This window comes from Hirundo rustica, chromosome 7 (genome assembly GCF_015227805.2).
Source record: "Hirundo rustica isolate bHirRus1 chromosome 7, bHirRus1.pri.v3, whole genome shotgun sequence".
NCBI classification, from domain to species: domain Eukaryota; kingdom Metazoa; phylum Chordata; class Aves; order Passeriformes; family Hirundinidae; genus Hirundo; species Hirundo rustica.
The window spans coordinates 38025145-38037834 of record NC_053456.1 but is presented as its reverse complement, the minus strand read 5'-3'; the positions used below and the strand labels follow the sequence as shown (position 1 = coordinate 38037834).

At 44.4% G+C, this 12690-nt stretch overlaps 1 protein-coding gene across 2 annotated transcripts in view; it reads right to left on the bottom strand.

The window, feature by feature from the left end:
* UBE2F (ubiquitin conjugating enzyme E2 F (putative)) overlaps window positions 1-10283 on the bottom strand; it is a 54765-nt gene extending 44482 nt beyond the window's left edge. For both annotated transcript variants that reach the window (XM_040069526.2, XM_040069527.2), the window contains exons 1-2: window positions 10147-10283; window positions 8233-8366 (exon numbers count right to left, since the gene is read on the bottom strand). In XM_040069526.2, the coding sequence (XP_039925460.1) occupies window positions 8233-8350 (118 nt within the window). In that variant the 5' untranslated portion in view covers window positions 8351-8366; window positions 10147-10283. The remainder of the gene's footprint in view (window positions 1-8232; window positions 8367-10146) is intronic.
* Between the last annotated feature and the right edge of the window lie 2407 nt (window positions 10284-12690).

Here is a 12690-nt window from a genome sequence, read left to right as displayed (position 1 = left end):
CTCAATTCACTACTAAAAATGCTCATCTGCCCTACAGACATAGCACATGTATCCTCCTTTGATGGGGAGTTCAGCTCTGCCAAGACTGAAGCACCAGGGCTGCAACCACACAGAGCACTGCCATTTCCAAAGCAGTTTTTCTTACTGATATGCCCTCCTATTCAATTAAATTTTCCTTTTATTTATTTCCTGAGCCTAAAATTCATAAAAGAAAGGAAGAATCCTGACTCTGTTCCACAGCCCCTAGGAAACAAAGTGTATTCCTAAGCCTGTCGAGTCCCCTTCTCTGAAAGAACCCCTGCTTTTGGGTATTTTACTGAAATCTTACTCTCAATTACATATGAACGAGATACACCGAGGTATGTCCCCCGCTCTGCTCCTCAAGTCCTAGGAAATCAAACTGAGTATATTTTTGGTTTTTCCTGTAGTCTTATTTTCCACTTCTAACTTCGCTTTCAGGCCTCCACAGGCACAGCCCATATATCTGGACTGACAACACGCAAGAGATTTCAAGACCAACTCTCAAAAACACAAATCTGAAGGAAATTGTCATTCAGAATTCTTGGCACTGAATCCAAACTGATACCACCACAACTCTCACTATCTCTCCAGAACTCCTCCTGCCATCCATGCTTACCAAACCTGGCATTTCTCTGTACTGGCAATGATGCTTACCTGACTCCCATTCATGCCCTAAGTTTCAGCTTTCATGGTTTTCAGGTTCTGTGCTGCCCAGGGGTGCAGTTCTGAGCTCACATTCAGTGTCACTCAGCCCTCTGCACAGAGTAGGGACACAAAACAAATCCTTTTCCTCTGGACACCGAGGACAATGAGTACAAATTTCAGGCCCAAAAGCACAAACAACAGTGGACTGAAGGGAGGAAGAAGAAGGATGAGACCTCACAACCTGAAGCTGTAATTGGACAATTAAACCCCAATATTCCAATGGACAAAAACTTACAAAAATGTGAGACCTCGTGGCCAGCCGTTCATTTTGTGACCATTTTGGGTCTGCCTTGGGTACAGCCTCTTGTCCTGCCCGAGGCGTGTCCTTAAAGGCCTTTCAATGAATATCTGCTTCAAGCTCTGTCCAGTCTCTGTTCCAGGTCAGCCTTCCCAAGGCATCACCACCTCCCTTGTGCCTGGCACACCCTGCATCTGCAGCCTACTACACCAAGAGAAAAAACCACCAAAACAGAAGCACTGTGTTTCACACTTACCAGAGAAATTCACAACTGCACTCTTTGAAAATCCCACACTTGAAGCCAGTGCTGATTTAACCAAAGCCATGCACTGAAAGACAACACTGGAGCCACACTTTTGCTAAAGTACTGTCTTTACAAAACACACCCGCAAAAATGTAATTTCAGCTGTAATCAAGGACTTTATTTCAATTTTCCCTTCCTGGTTGATAAAAAAAGATGTGACAAGCAACCCCCAACGGCTGCAGCTATAAAAACTTTTTTAAAGATTATTCCCTCACTCCTTTCTTTGAATTCACCAGCCCTTCCTAGTAGGAGGCACATCAATCTTCACTAGAGTGCAACGTTTAGGACCCGATTCAATTATTTTAAGGTGTTGACTGCTTTCCTTTATTGCTTTCTGTGCTTGTGTGATGTTCAGCTTAATGAATCCTGCCTGCCCTTTCCCTGATCCCAAAAAAGGGAGACATTTAAGGGCAGAGCACATTTAGTCCCAGCAAGGGCTGAGCTGAGCAGCTCTGCTGAGCTAGAGCCTCATTTCTGCCTCCTCCAAGGTTTAGTAGAGTGTACAACCACCAGACTTCCTCTGAAGTGTGAAAATTCCCTGTAATGTGTTCACAAATTGCACTTCTTTCTGGCACAAGAATGAGTTTTTTTCTTGTGAAAACATGAAAACAAAATGCTCACACCCTGGAGAAGGGAGCATTGTGCTCCTTCTCTGAAGGGGTGCAAACAGGTGGGAATGCTGTGCTAATAAATCCACACTAAAGTTTTGGTAACAAAGGCAAATGGCCCAAAATTGAGGTTTCTAATGAACTCTGCAACAAACCAGTGAAACTAAAAATGAAACTCCATGAAGACAAAGCAGATAGAGATCTGCTTCAATAATCTAAATGTTTAAAGCAGCAAGTAAGGCAACAGATGCTACTATTAATCGTGCCATATGAACATACACTGGTGATTCACCAATTAACAAGCACATTTAAAAGGCCAAAGCTCAGTGTTTGAGAGTTTTCCAAATTCTGTGTCTCTTTGGTAGTGACAACGTTGACATCAGAACCATTTTTGTATGTTGCAGCTCAGAAACTAAATATTTTGACCAGAGCAATCAAGCTCCATTAAGGTTTCTGATGTTTCAACTTCCACATTTTCTGCATAAAGTAGTATCTCCTGAGTATTGAGCATTCTCTGCAAGAAAACAGCTCTTGTGCAGGCTGCCAACCTATTTAACAGATTTGCAAACAAGCAAAGCATGGAAGTGACAAACAGAGCTCCAATATTAAAGAACTCACTAAACTAAAGAACAAACCTGAAGTTTTTCGGAGCGCCTCTTCCAAGAAATGACCATCACTACAGCTAAACAGTGAAGAAAAATCAGTTTGACTACTTTCCATGGCCGCTTTGTGAAGAATCTGCATCTGTGTCTCAAAATTCACACCATTAAGAAGATGAGACAACCAGAAAATGCAAGTCTCAGGAAACTCCCAAGAGCCCATCTGGTGTTCCCTAAACCCTGTGTGACCCAGTGCAGGTGCAGCCCAAGTGGAGGTGTCCTCACAGAGTCCTGCTCTTCACCCCCTACACACTTGCTTGAACAGCTCCAAATGCTACTTTAAACCATAAAAAAGGAGAGGCTTAAACTTAAACCCAACACAAACACTGGAAGAGTTGAATGCAAACGGATCATGTCTCAGCCTTTCTCTCTTCTGTACAATTCCTGAGCTGCCTCTAAGCCGAACATAAGCAACCACAGTTATTTATAAATGATTTCACAAACAATAACTCTCCCTACCCATGACAGTTCTCGAGACAGAAATAGGACGCTCCTGTGTGAACAAGGTTTATGAATGTTCAACGCACACACACCACAACCCTACTGCTCTGCTCCCTACCTCCCCAAATCACAATTCAGCAGAGCTTTGTTTACTAAATCTTCCAAAAAAAAAAATCAGGCTCTGTGCTCCCTGCTGGAGTTCAGTTTTAAGTACACCAAATAAAAGCATTATTTCCTCAAGTGAACATTCTCATCCACAGCAGTATTACTTCTCTCTGGTTTTGTTCAAAAAGCCTCCTCTCCTCTTCAGGTCCCTCTTTAATTTACTTCTTTAAGACTTCTAGAGATGAAGATTAAATACACTTACACTAATAAAAATTACACTTTCTAAATACTAATTCTAGAAATGCTGTTTGCCTCCTAATTCTTATCTATCTTTACAGCATTTCCTACTTAGCTCCTCTGAACTATATAAACCAGTGTAAGAACAAAAGTATTTTCTCCCCTCTCAACTTTCCTCACCTGTTTTTGTGAGGAGGGATATTACTACTTTTGAAGGCTTGAATAAAGAAAATAAATGGCTTCCCTCAATTTTGGTTACAATGGATATTCACCTCACTTTCATCACCAGTTTCTCACTTCCATTCCCTCAGGCATATGCAGAGGGACACACAGAATATTTTCTGGTTACATAAATATGGACGTAAAAGCCACAGATATTGAAGACGACCGAGGAACAAACCTTGTTAACTCATTTTCACATATATTAAGTTATTTCAAGTTACCACAATCAAAGTAAGCAGTAGCAGTAATACAAAACTGAACAGTGAAGTTTCTGTGCAGCACCAAAAATGCAGCGTAAGGGATGATCTTTGTGATCCCTGAGTTGCTGCTGCCATCCTGGCACGCTCTCCACCTTCACTTCAATCTGGCAGACACCTTCATCATGCAATATTCATCTTAAACACCACTTTGCTTTGTCCTCAGCCCTTTGTATATTTCAGAAAGGATCTGCCTTTCAAGTTCAGCACTGCATGCTTACCATCCCGGAGGAGCAGTCATGCGGCCCCTGCTCCCAGCTCAATGAAGCTCCCCTCAGAGACGAACAGAACATTAAAAATTGCCTCTGCAGCACAGAACAAAATGAAAGCTGCTGAAGCAATTGTACTGCTTGCACTATTTTAATTTGGGGGCTAGGCCTAAAGAATTAGGGCCTTACTCTCCAACTGAGCCTAGATGAAAATGCGAATGTACAAATGCATATGTGGAAACAGATGTACAAATGAGTCACACACAATTTTGAACAAAGCTCTGCTTTACTAGACTCTCTCTACAGCTGGAAGAGAACATCCAAATGACTCAGAAAACTTTAGTGACAGAGAGATTTCCATTCTTAATATGTCCATAAAATAACCCAAGTGTCCTGAGACTTGAAATCTGATCTCTACCTGGATCTGTAGCAATGCTGGATGTAAGCAGTCAAAGGAACAACTTAAGGAAAAGCTAACAAAGGGCACGGGAACTTTAAGAGCAGCTTTTCCCCGAAAGTGGAACAAAGCCTGTTTAACGTGCATCCATCAATAAAGTCAAGATCAGTGCCTGACACCACTATTTCAAATTGAGATGTTCCTTCACATCCATAGTGCCTAAACTAGCACTTATTTGTCCTACTTTCAGGCAGCGTGCAGTTTGTCTACACCAAGTTTTTCCAAGTCTGTGAGCATCACCTACACCTGTCAGTGCCTGGGGTCGTGGTCATCATCTCAATCAAGACTGCATCGATCTACTGAGCAGGCAGAGCACACAACGCAGCTGAGGGCTGCAGGGCTATCAGTGTGACAACACATCCTTCAGAGATCCTGGACCGGACTCTCTATCAACTCAGACAAGGCTGTCTGCAATTTACCTCCAGAAAAAAACAGACACTGTGTCTGGACAATACCCTTAGCAAAGCTGGCAGACATCCATCTGCAACCCAGGATTTATTAGACTATCCCCAATTTACTGTGGAGCAGGAATAGGACAGTGGTGCCTCACCACTGGCAGAACACTCTGGGCCTTTTCTCATCTCCTCCTCCTCCCCTGCTGATGGCCAGGATTTCTGTTCTTTTATGCAGGAGAGATTATTTTCTAATTTGTTGCCAGGACACTGACCTGATGGAGCCTTTCCCCCATTCTGCCACTGTCATCTGCTTGTAACTCCAGCCAAAACACGCAGTAGTTATCCTTCCAGGCTCCTACTGCCTTTGGTATCCTGTACAGCAGCCTCAGTTCAGCTATTACAGCTCCACACAAACAAGCCATAAAAGCACTGCTGCTGCTCCAGCAGCATCACTGCACACCCTGAGCAGGCAGCTCTGCCCTCCGTTCAAACTCATTCCTGCAATCTTCACGCGACCCAGAAACGCCACCAGCATCAGGAGTTCACCTCCACTCAGTCTCACAACATCCTAGATGCTGCTGCAGCTATCTAGCTTAAAGCGCTGAAGCAAATTCTAGAAACTTTTGTAAACAAATGGTCTACATTTAGCTTGAGCAGCTTAAAACAGAAGATCCCAAACAAATCTTTCCCACTGTGTTTCCCTCTCACTTTCAGCAGTTACACTGGAATGACCTGCTTCTCCTGTCAGCTCCCACTTCATGCAGAAACCATCCTCAGCAGACTGACAGCTGCTCCTGCAGCTCTTTTGGGAGAGAGAGCATCGTGATTGTGGTGATGCATCCTCTCTCCCAACCTCTGGCCTGCTCTGCAATCGCAGCAACTCCTGCCAGGCCCTGGCCTTTGCACAAGAGCTCGGTGGCGAAGCATTCCTGAACTGCACCAGGAACTCCTGCTGCCTGGACAAGGTGGGAGATGGGAGTAGGAATAATCAGTCATTCCCTGATGGCTTTGGAACGTTCCTTAGCTGAATTACAGTCTGAGTGGAATGGTATCATTCCCACCTGAATTTCAGGAAATTCCAGTAATCCCCAAAAAGGGATTAACAGGACTACGCATTGATTCTGGGGGGAATTTTTTTACTATGTATTCCCATGTACGCATACCTATCCATAAATGTGTGTGTTACCTTTGCACCTTTGTGTGTACATCTGTACACACCTTTTTGTATGTGTGGGCACTGACTCGAACACACTATGAAACAGTACACATCTTATTATCTTCAATCTACATTATGTTTACAGCTCATTAATAATTAATACAACACTTAAATGCTTTTACGATTAAGTTCTGCTACATCTTTTAGACATAACTGTTGAGTGCAAGCCTGAGACTGGGTCCAGCTGCACTGAGGCTCCTCTCTGAGCAGTTTAGAAAGGAAGGGATTTCACTCTGAACCTTCTGACTCAACCCAGAGTCTCCTTTACCTTTTTCCCCTTCTTTTCATTCCAACCTCTGCATGTATCACTCTAAACTGATTCTAATTTGATATTCCTTTACATGTATTATCCATGCAGCAAGCAGTAGCGTAAACCCTGCCAACAACCTTTGTTGTTCTTTTGAAAATTTGTATTAAGGCACATTTTCACCAGTGCCTTTGATGGGGACTCTTTAAGTGAGCTACACCACACATTTCACAGCAGGGATGAAACTTCCATGCACAATCAGATTGGGATCCAGCACTCAGTGCTTGTCAGAGCCATGTGAGCACTGACCTGCTTCTAGCATTTGTCAGTCTGGGCCCTGTTCAATACTCAGTTTGAACTTAGTTCGTTTAAATACTTCATTTGACTCAGTTTTTTTAAATACTTTGTTTTACTTAGCTGGCTTGCTATCACAGTCACAGCAATTACAATGTCAGTACTAATCTTCTATAGACTACATTCTCTTCTTCCCCTGCAGACTTGAGTATGGTTTTCAGAAACATAATGACTCTAAGGGTAGAGTAAAATTTGTTAGGCGCCTCACATGAAGGGTATTTATTTCACACTGCTATCTTCCCCTCAAGTCTATACCTGCAGGTTAGGGAAAATCTCAGATTATATACATTTAGTAATTTGGCTTTGTAGCTTAGCCTGCTTAAAGAGCTTATTTCCCCTGCCTGAATCTTTCCCCCTCAGAACTCAAGTTAAATGAGGATCCCCAAACTGGAAGTGTAAGAGTGACCACAACCATGATTTAAAGCATACAAAAATTCCCTGTCCTTAAAACAATACAGGGAGAAAACTGTGGATATAACATTCCTACAGTCCAGCTGAGGCACTTCCCAGTGCACTGAGGCAGCAGCATTTGCACTGACACCTTGCTCCAGATATCTGACAGAATTTACCCTAATTTGGGAAAAAAAAACATATGCAGTGTTAGTTAGGTAATATCAGTCAGGTAATTACGGCCTTGTCAGCCTCACATCATTCCGGACCAGGAAATGTGGATTTCCTCTGGCTGGCATGAATCCCAATAGCAGCAGCTTATCACCAACAGCAGCGTTGTTGCTACTGATCCTCTTCAGCAGAAACACCAACCTAAACAACGCATTCCTTCGCCACTATCATTCAACCATTACCAGAGGGAGTGAACCTGAGTTTAAACCCATAGAAACTGCAAGCTGTCGGCATCTGTGGATATTTAAATACAGTATCATCTAGGCTACAAAAAAGAAAACAAAGTGCAGGAAAGAGCTGTCCCTGATTTAACTATAAGAGATTAATTATTGTCTCATTAACTACCCCATTCACTCACAACTGCCAAGCTGTAGGTTTGGGGCTTTTTCTCCACCAGCTGGTCAAAACCTACAGCAGCTTTCCTAAAACACACCACGCTGCAATGCTATGATTGGTTTATTATTCACAATTTCACACTTACAGTGACTCCAGGCCTACAAAATATCTCTCTGTGTTGCTTTTTAAATCTTTTTAAAGCTGCCTCTGACCTGTGCCATTAAAACCACCAAAACACTGTTGTTACTTGTCAGGATGTTTTTTCCTGCGACAGGCAATTACGGTTTTGCTCAAAAACCACCCTCCCACCGAGGCAAATATGCTTCTGTCGACATTCCCCTCCTGTACATTCCCCCTACACTTGCTACACAAGTGTACAAGTGACACTTGTGTAGCAATTTTTTATCACGTTTTAATTGATGTCAGACTAATTTTCAACAGAGTGAGGACACTTGTTTCGATTTTCATTATTTAATAAAAATAAGTGTCCTGCACGACATTTGAAAAACACCTGTAGGAATTTGTATGCGGTTTAGTGCCGTTTACTGGCAACGCCCCCCAGACCAGTAAATCCCAACATATTTCGATATATTCTTTCACCTTTAACGAGCAATTTGTCCCGGACAGACACCCTGCGAGTGGAGTCGGACGCTGGGTTGGACGCACGGGGCCCTCTGACGCCATCATCCCGCTTCAGCTTGCTGGCCAGCGTTAGCATCACTGCTGCTTCCCACCTGGAACACAACGGGAGGGCGGCCACAGTCACCCACAACCAGCGGGAGCAGGAACACAAGTCAAAGCAGCTGAATGAGCAGTGAACGACCATCGTCAGCACGGAGCTGCTGCACACAGGCGACAGCGCGGTGAGCCCTCGGCAGCTGAGGAATGAGCTTGTTTGGGCTGTGAATACTGAGGGAGCTGCAGCACATCAGGCCAAGAGGAAATTCGGTTTTCTGGGCAGAGGTCAGGCTTACACGAGGGTCTGCAACCCGACTTCACTGCCTGACACTGCTCCATCAAAAGTCCGGCTGTGAAAACACCCCTGGTAGCCCCCTCCACACCTCACAGGATAACATTCACGGCTGCCTTTTGGCTGCCAAAAGGAAAAAAAAAATAAAAATGAGAAAGGGGAGGGATTCCTGGAACAACTCTCTAACTAGGAAGAGAGCTTTGAGACAGCTCCCAGGGCACAGGAAAGGGACTGAGGCTGCAAACAGTGCAATTATCTACACAGCCGCACAACACTAACTCCTCACAGGGCAAAAACCTCACACAGAGACCAAATAACTGGAATGAAGAGAGACCTCTGCTGTGCCAGCCATCCGCTCTAGAAAATAACCGCACCGATAAACTAATTACAGTAAAAGCTGGTTGGAATGCCAAAGTCATGAAGCCAAAACATCCAACCTGTCACGGCTTAATATGTTTTGACCCTACTCCCAGCTGAAGGCGACTCCTCCCTCTTTAATATTTTGGCTGAAACCAACACAATGCTGACAAAAGCTAAACCCTTCAGGCCCCCAGCAGCTCAAATGGCAGGAGAAGCGCATATTCTTGAAGTCATATGAATTAATACACCCAAATAAAGGGGGAAAAATGCAAAAAGCCAGGATATAATCTTTCCTTGCAGGTTGAGAAGAGTTTAACAGACAAGTGAGCAGCAAAGCTTAAAAAAAAAAAAAAAAAAAAAAAACACGGAAATAACACATTTGACAACAGTCCCTAACGATAGGAAACTCTGGCGAGATCTACACGAAGGTCAAGCTCCCTGACGCTGACAAGTAATGTGTGTGTCAGCTTCGAGACGTATGTTTAGAAACAAAAGTACAGCTCAGGGTAAATGTAAATTCCAACTGGCTCAACTGAAACAACTGTAGGTTTTGCCCCGGAGAAAGAAAGAACAAGCAGAACAAAACAGTCCATTTTTCCCCGGAGAAGGAAAAGACAACAGCTGCTAAAAGAGGGGAGGGGGAGGCTGGTCTGAAAAGTCATGAACGCGGTCATAAATTACAAGAATACAAACAAACAAACACGTAAAGTGCAGAACAGCTCTCCCCTCAATTATACCACCAATAATTTAGGCGCTGATTCCAAATAAATTCAATTTCTATGGGCACTAAATGCCTAAATACCTTTACAACTTGTCCTAGACAACCAAGAAACCCAAAAGCAGCGTGACCAGCCTGGAAAAAAAATCATTCGCTTCGGCTGTATCCCGAATTCTAATGAAACATAGCAAGAAAGCACCCACAAACCGCAGATAAAGCTTTACCGAGAAGACAGAGGAGGAAGGGAAAGGTGCTGGTCTTATTTCTAAGGAAGGGAGCAAGAGTCAGAGGCTTCTCCAGCTCCCCCGGGAGCCAGGGAAGCCCCCGGGCAAGGCACGGAGACCGCGGGGGAGCGGGGCCTGGGTCCCGGCGGGAGCCGAGGCCTGGAGGGCCGGCAGATGTGGGGGCAGCGGGAGCGGCCAGGCCCGAGCCGGGGGCTGAGCGAACGGGGACACCCCGCACGTACCTGAGCGCGGCGTCAGGGCCCGGCTGCCGCGGCCAACACCATCCCCAGCGCCGGCCCGGGGGGGAGCGGCGGTGGCGGCTCCTCCTTCCTTCGCCTTCTTCGCCTTCCTCCTTTTACCTCCTTTTCCTCCTCTTCCTCCTCCCGCAGCGGAGATCTCGCGAGAGCCCAGGTGGGGCCGGGATGCGCCCCCGCCGGAATCTCGCGAGAGTTTGGCGGGGGCGGTGGGGAGGCCGTTTCCCGCCGGGAGGGCGGCGCCATGTTGGGGCTGCCGCCGAGGGGCCCCCTCAGGTGGCGTCGCCATGTTGGGGCGCTCCCTCAGCGCCAGCGGGGTGCTGCAGCGCCTGACGGGAGGTGATGTCGTTGGCGTTATTTGTCCCCAGGCCGAATTTTCTCACCTTTTGTAAACGGAATTGCAGAATCATTTCGGCTGGGAAAGACCTCTGAGATCACCGAGGCCAACCTTTGATGGATCTTCACTGTGTCACCCGGACCGCAGCACCGAGTGCCGCGTCCAGTCGTTCCTTAAAACACCTTGTAATAAATGAAAATGATTCACGCTAATTGTAACTATATCAATCTTTTAGAAAATATTTGTTATAAAGTAATAAAGGAAAAAGTATATGTGATTAGTGTCACAAAGCAGATGGGCCCCTTGGCAGATGTTACATGTGAAAAATAAGATGCAGGATGCAGTTTGAGATAAGCAAGAGCTTAAAAGCTGGATTGGCCAAAGTTGGCACTGCTCCAAGGCAGGGAGATGGGCCTTTGCAGATGTTATAGTGTTAGGAAAATTAATCCATGAACACCAGAGGTTTACGTCCAAAAAGGAAACAGAGGAGTCCTTTTACTTTATTCGAATAAAGTGCCATGGGGCATTTCCCCTGGGGTCTCTCAGTTTTTTCGGAGGACGCAGCCTCCTTTTTATCCCAATTTCCCAGCCACATTTCCCTCTCTCTTTCCCCATTGGCTGAGGTACTTGAGAGGTACAGACTACCCGAAATGCCTAAGACCTAAGATTCCCCTTTTAATGTATAACCTCCTGCTAATTTTTAATTTTTCTGGCATTTATGGGTTTTCCCCATTGTTGCTTTCATCTTTCAATATTCAATTTCATTTACAAACAAACTTATGGTTTGTTTGTAAAGGCAAGTATCTGCTTTTCCATTCATCAATCAGTAGAATCCTTCCCATTGTTTCTCTTCTCTCTCAGTGCTAGTTTTATCTACTAGCAGACTCAGGGCTTGTTTGTAAAGACAAATCTCATTCCTCTTAATAGGATACAGGATGTCCTAAGATAGAACTGGACTTGGGATGGACAAAATTAGGACTATTCCAAGGCAAGGAGTTTGGGTGATGGTTTGATCTATGAAATGCAAGAATTATTTTTTGGAACATAATGCTTAGTTCTATAACACAAAACTTAGAGCGCACGTGCTGCCTGTAAGGTTATTTAGAGGACGCGAGGAAGAAGATGAGCCTTCATCTGAAAAAGACGCCCTAACAACAAGTGGAGCATGCACTATTCAGTGTAGTGACACAGAGTTCAAGAATTGAAAATAGGAGGAGATTTACGGGAAATGTTAATGAATATGCATCAGCATACAGTTTATAGTTTTAGGTCAGATTACTTTGTTTTGCATGTGAGGTAGGGTGAGAAGCCCCCTCTGTACCCCGGTCGTTTTTGCTTATGCTTTATCTAAACCTTAATTATATTAAATTAATCACTGCGAATTTTTTTGTATATGCTTGATTATAAAATGCTGCTCAAATAAAATTGCTGCTAAATTCAACCTTGTTGGCTATTAAATTAGACATATAGAACTTCATTTATAACAACCTCCAGGGATGGTGAGCCCACCACCTCCTTGGCAAACCGTTTCCAATAAATTCCGTTCTTTTACTGTCTCCTGGCACTGCTGTGGGAAGGGGCGTGATTCAGCCACAGTATAAATTACGCTGAGGCTGTGGCAAATAGCAACACACCAAGAGGAAGAAAAACCAGCAATTGTAAGGGTGATTGCAGGAGCAGAGCTTAACCAGGCTGCAGCATTTGCCTTGGTGCCTGCTTAAATTAATCAACTATTTGTACATTCCAGCAGCAGACTAGACTGGAAGACGAGCAAATCAGATGGAATAGTCAATCTATATGCCAATAACATTAATAGTCAATAGTCAATCAAATGAAATATCAAGCATATAAAAACACAAGTCCATCAAACTGAACGTGTGTAAAAAATGATCATAAGAGCGCTCCTTAGTAATGGAGGGTGAATACTTGGGTATCGTAACTAGACTGCCCAAAAACTTCAGAAATTTTCACAGGTCTGTTAAATCAGCCCTCCCATCTACAAAATAGGTGCATAAACTCGAGTTCCTCCGTTTGGCAGCTTACACTAAGTAAGGGAACCAAAACTTAGCCATTAAAGCAGCATCCAGGTGAGAAGGTGTGCTAAGGCAAAGCTGGAGACCCGACACAAGGGAAGTTTGGCAGGCAGCCGCTGAAATACTCAGTACTGGAATACTGAAAAACTCACCAGGTTTGCA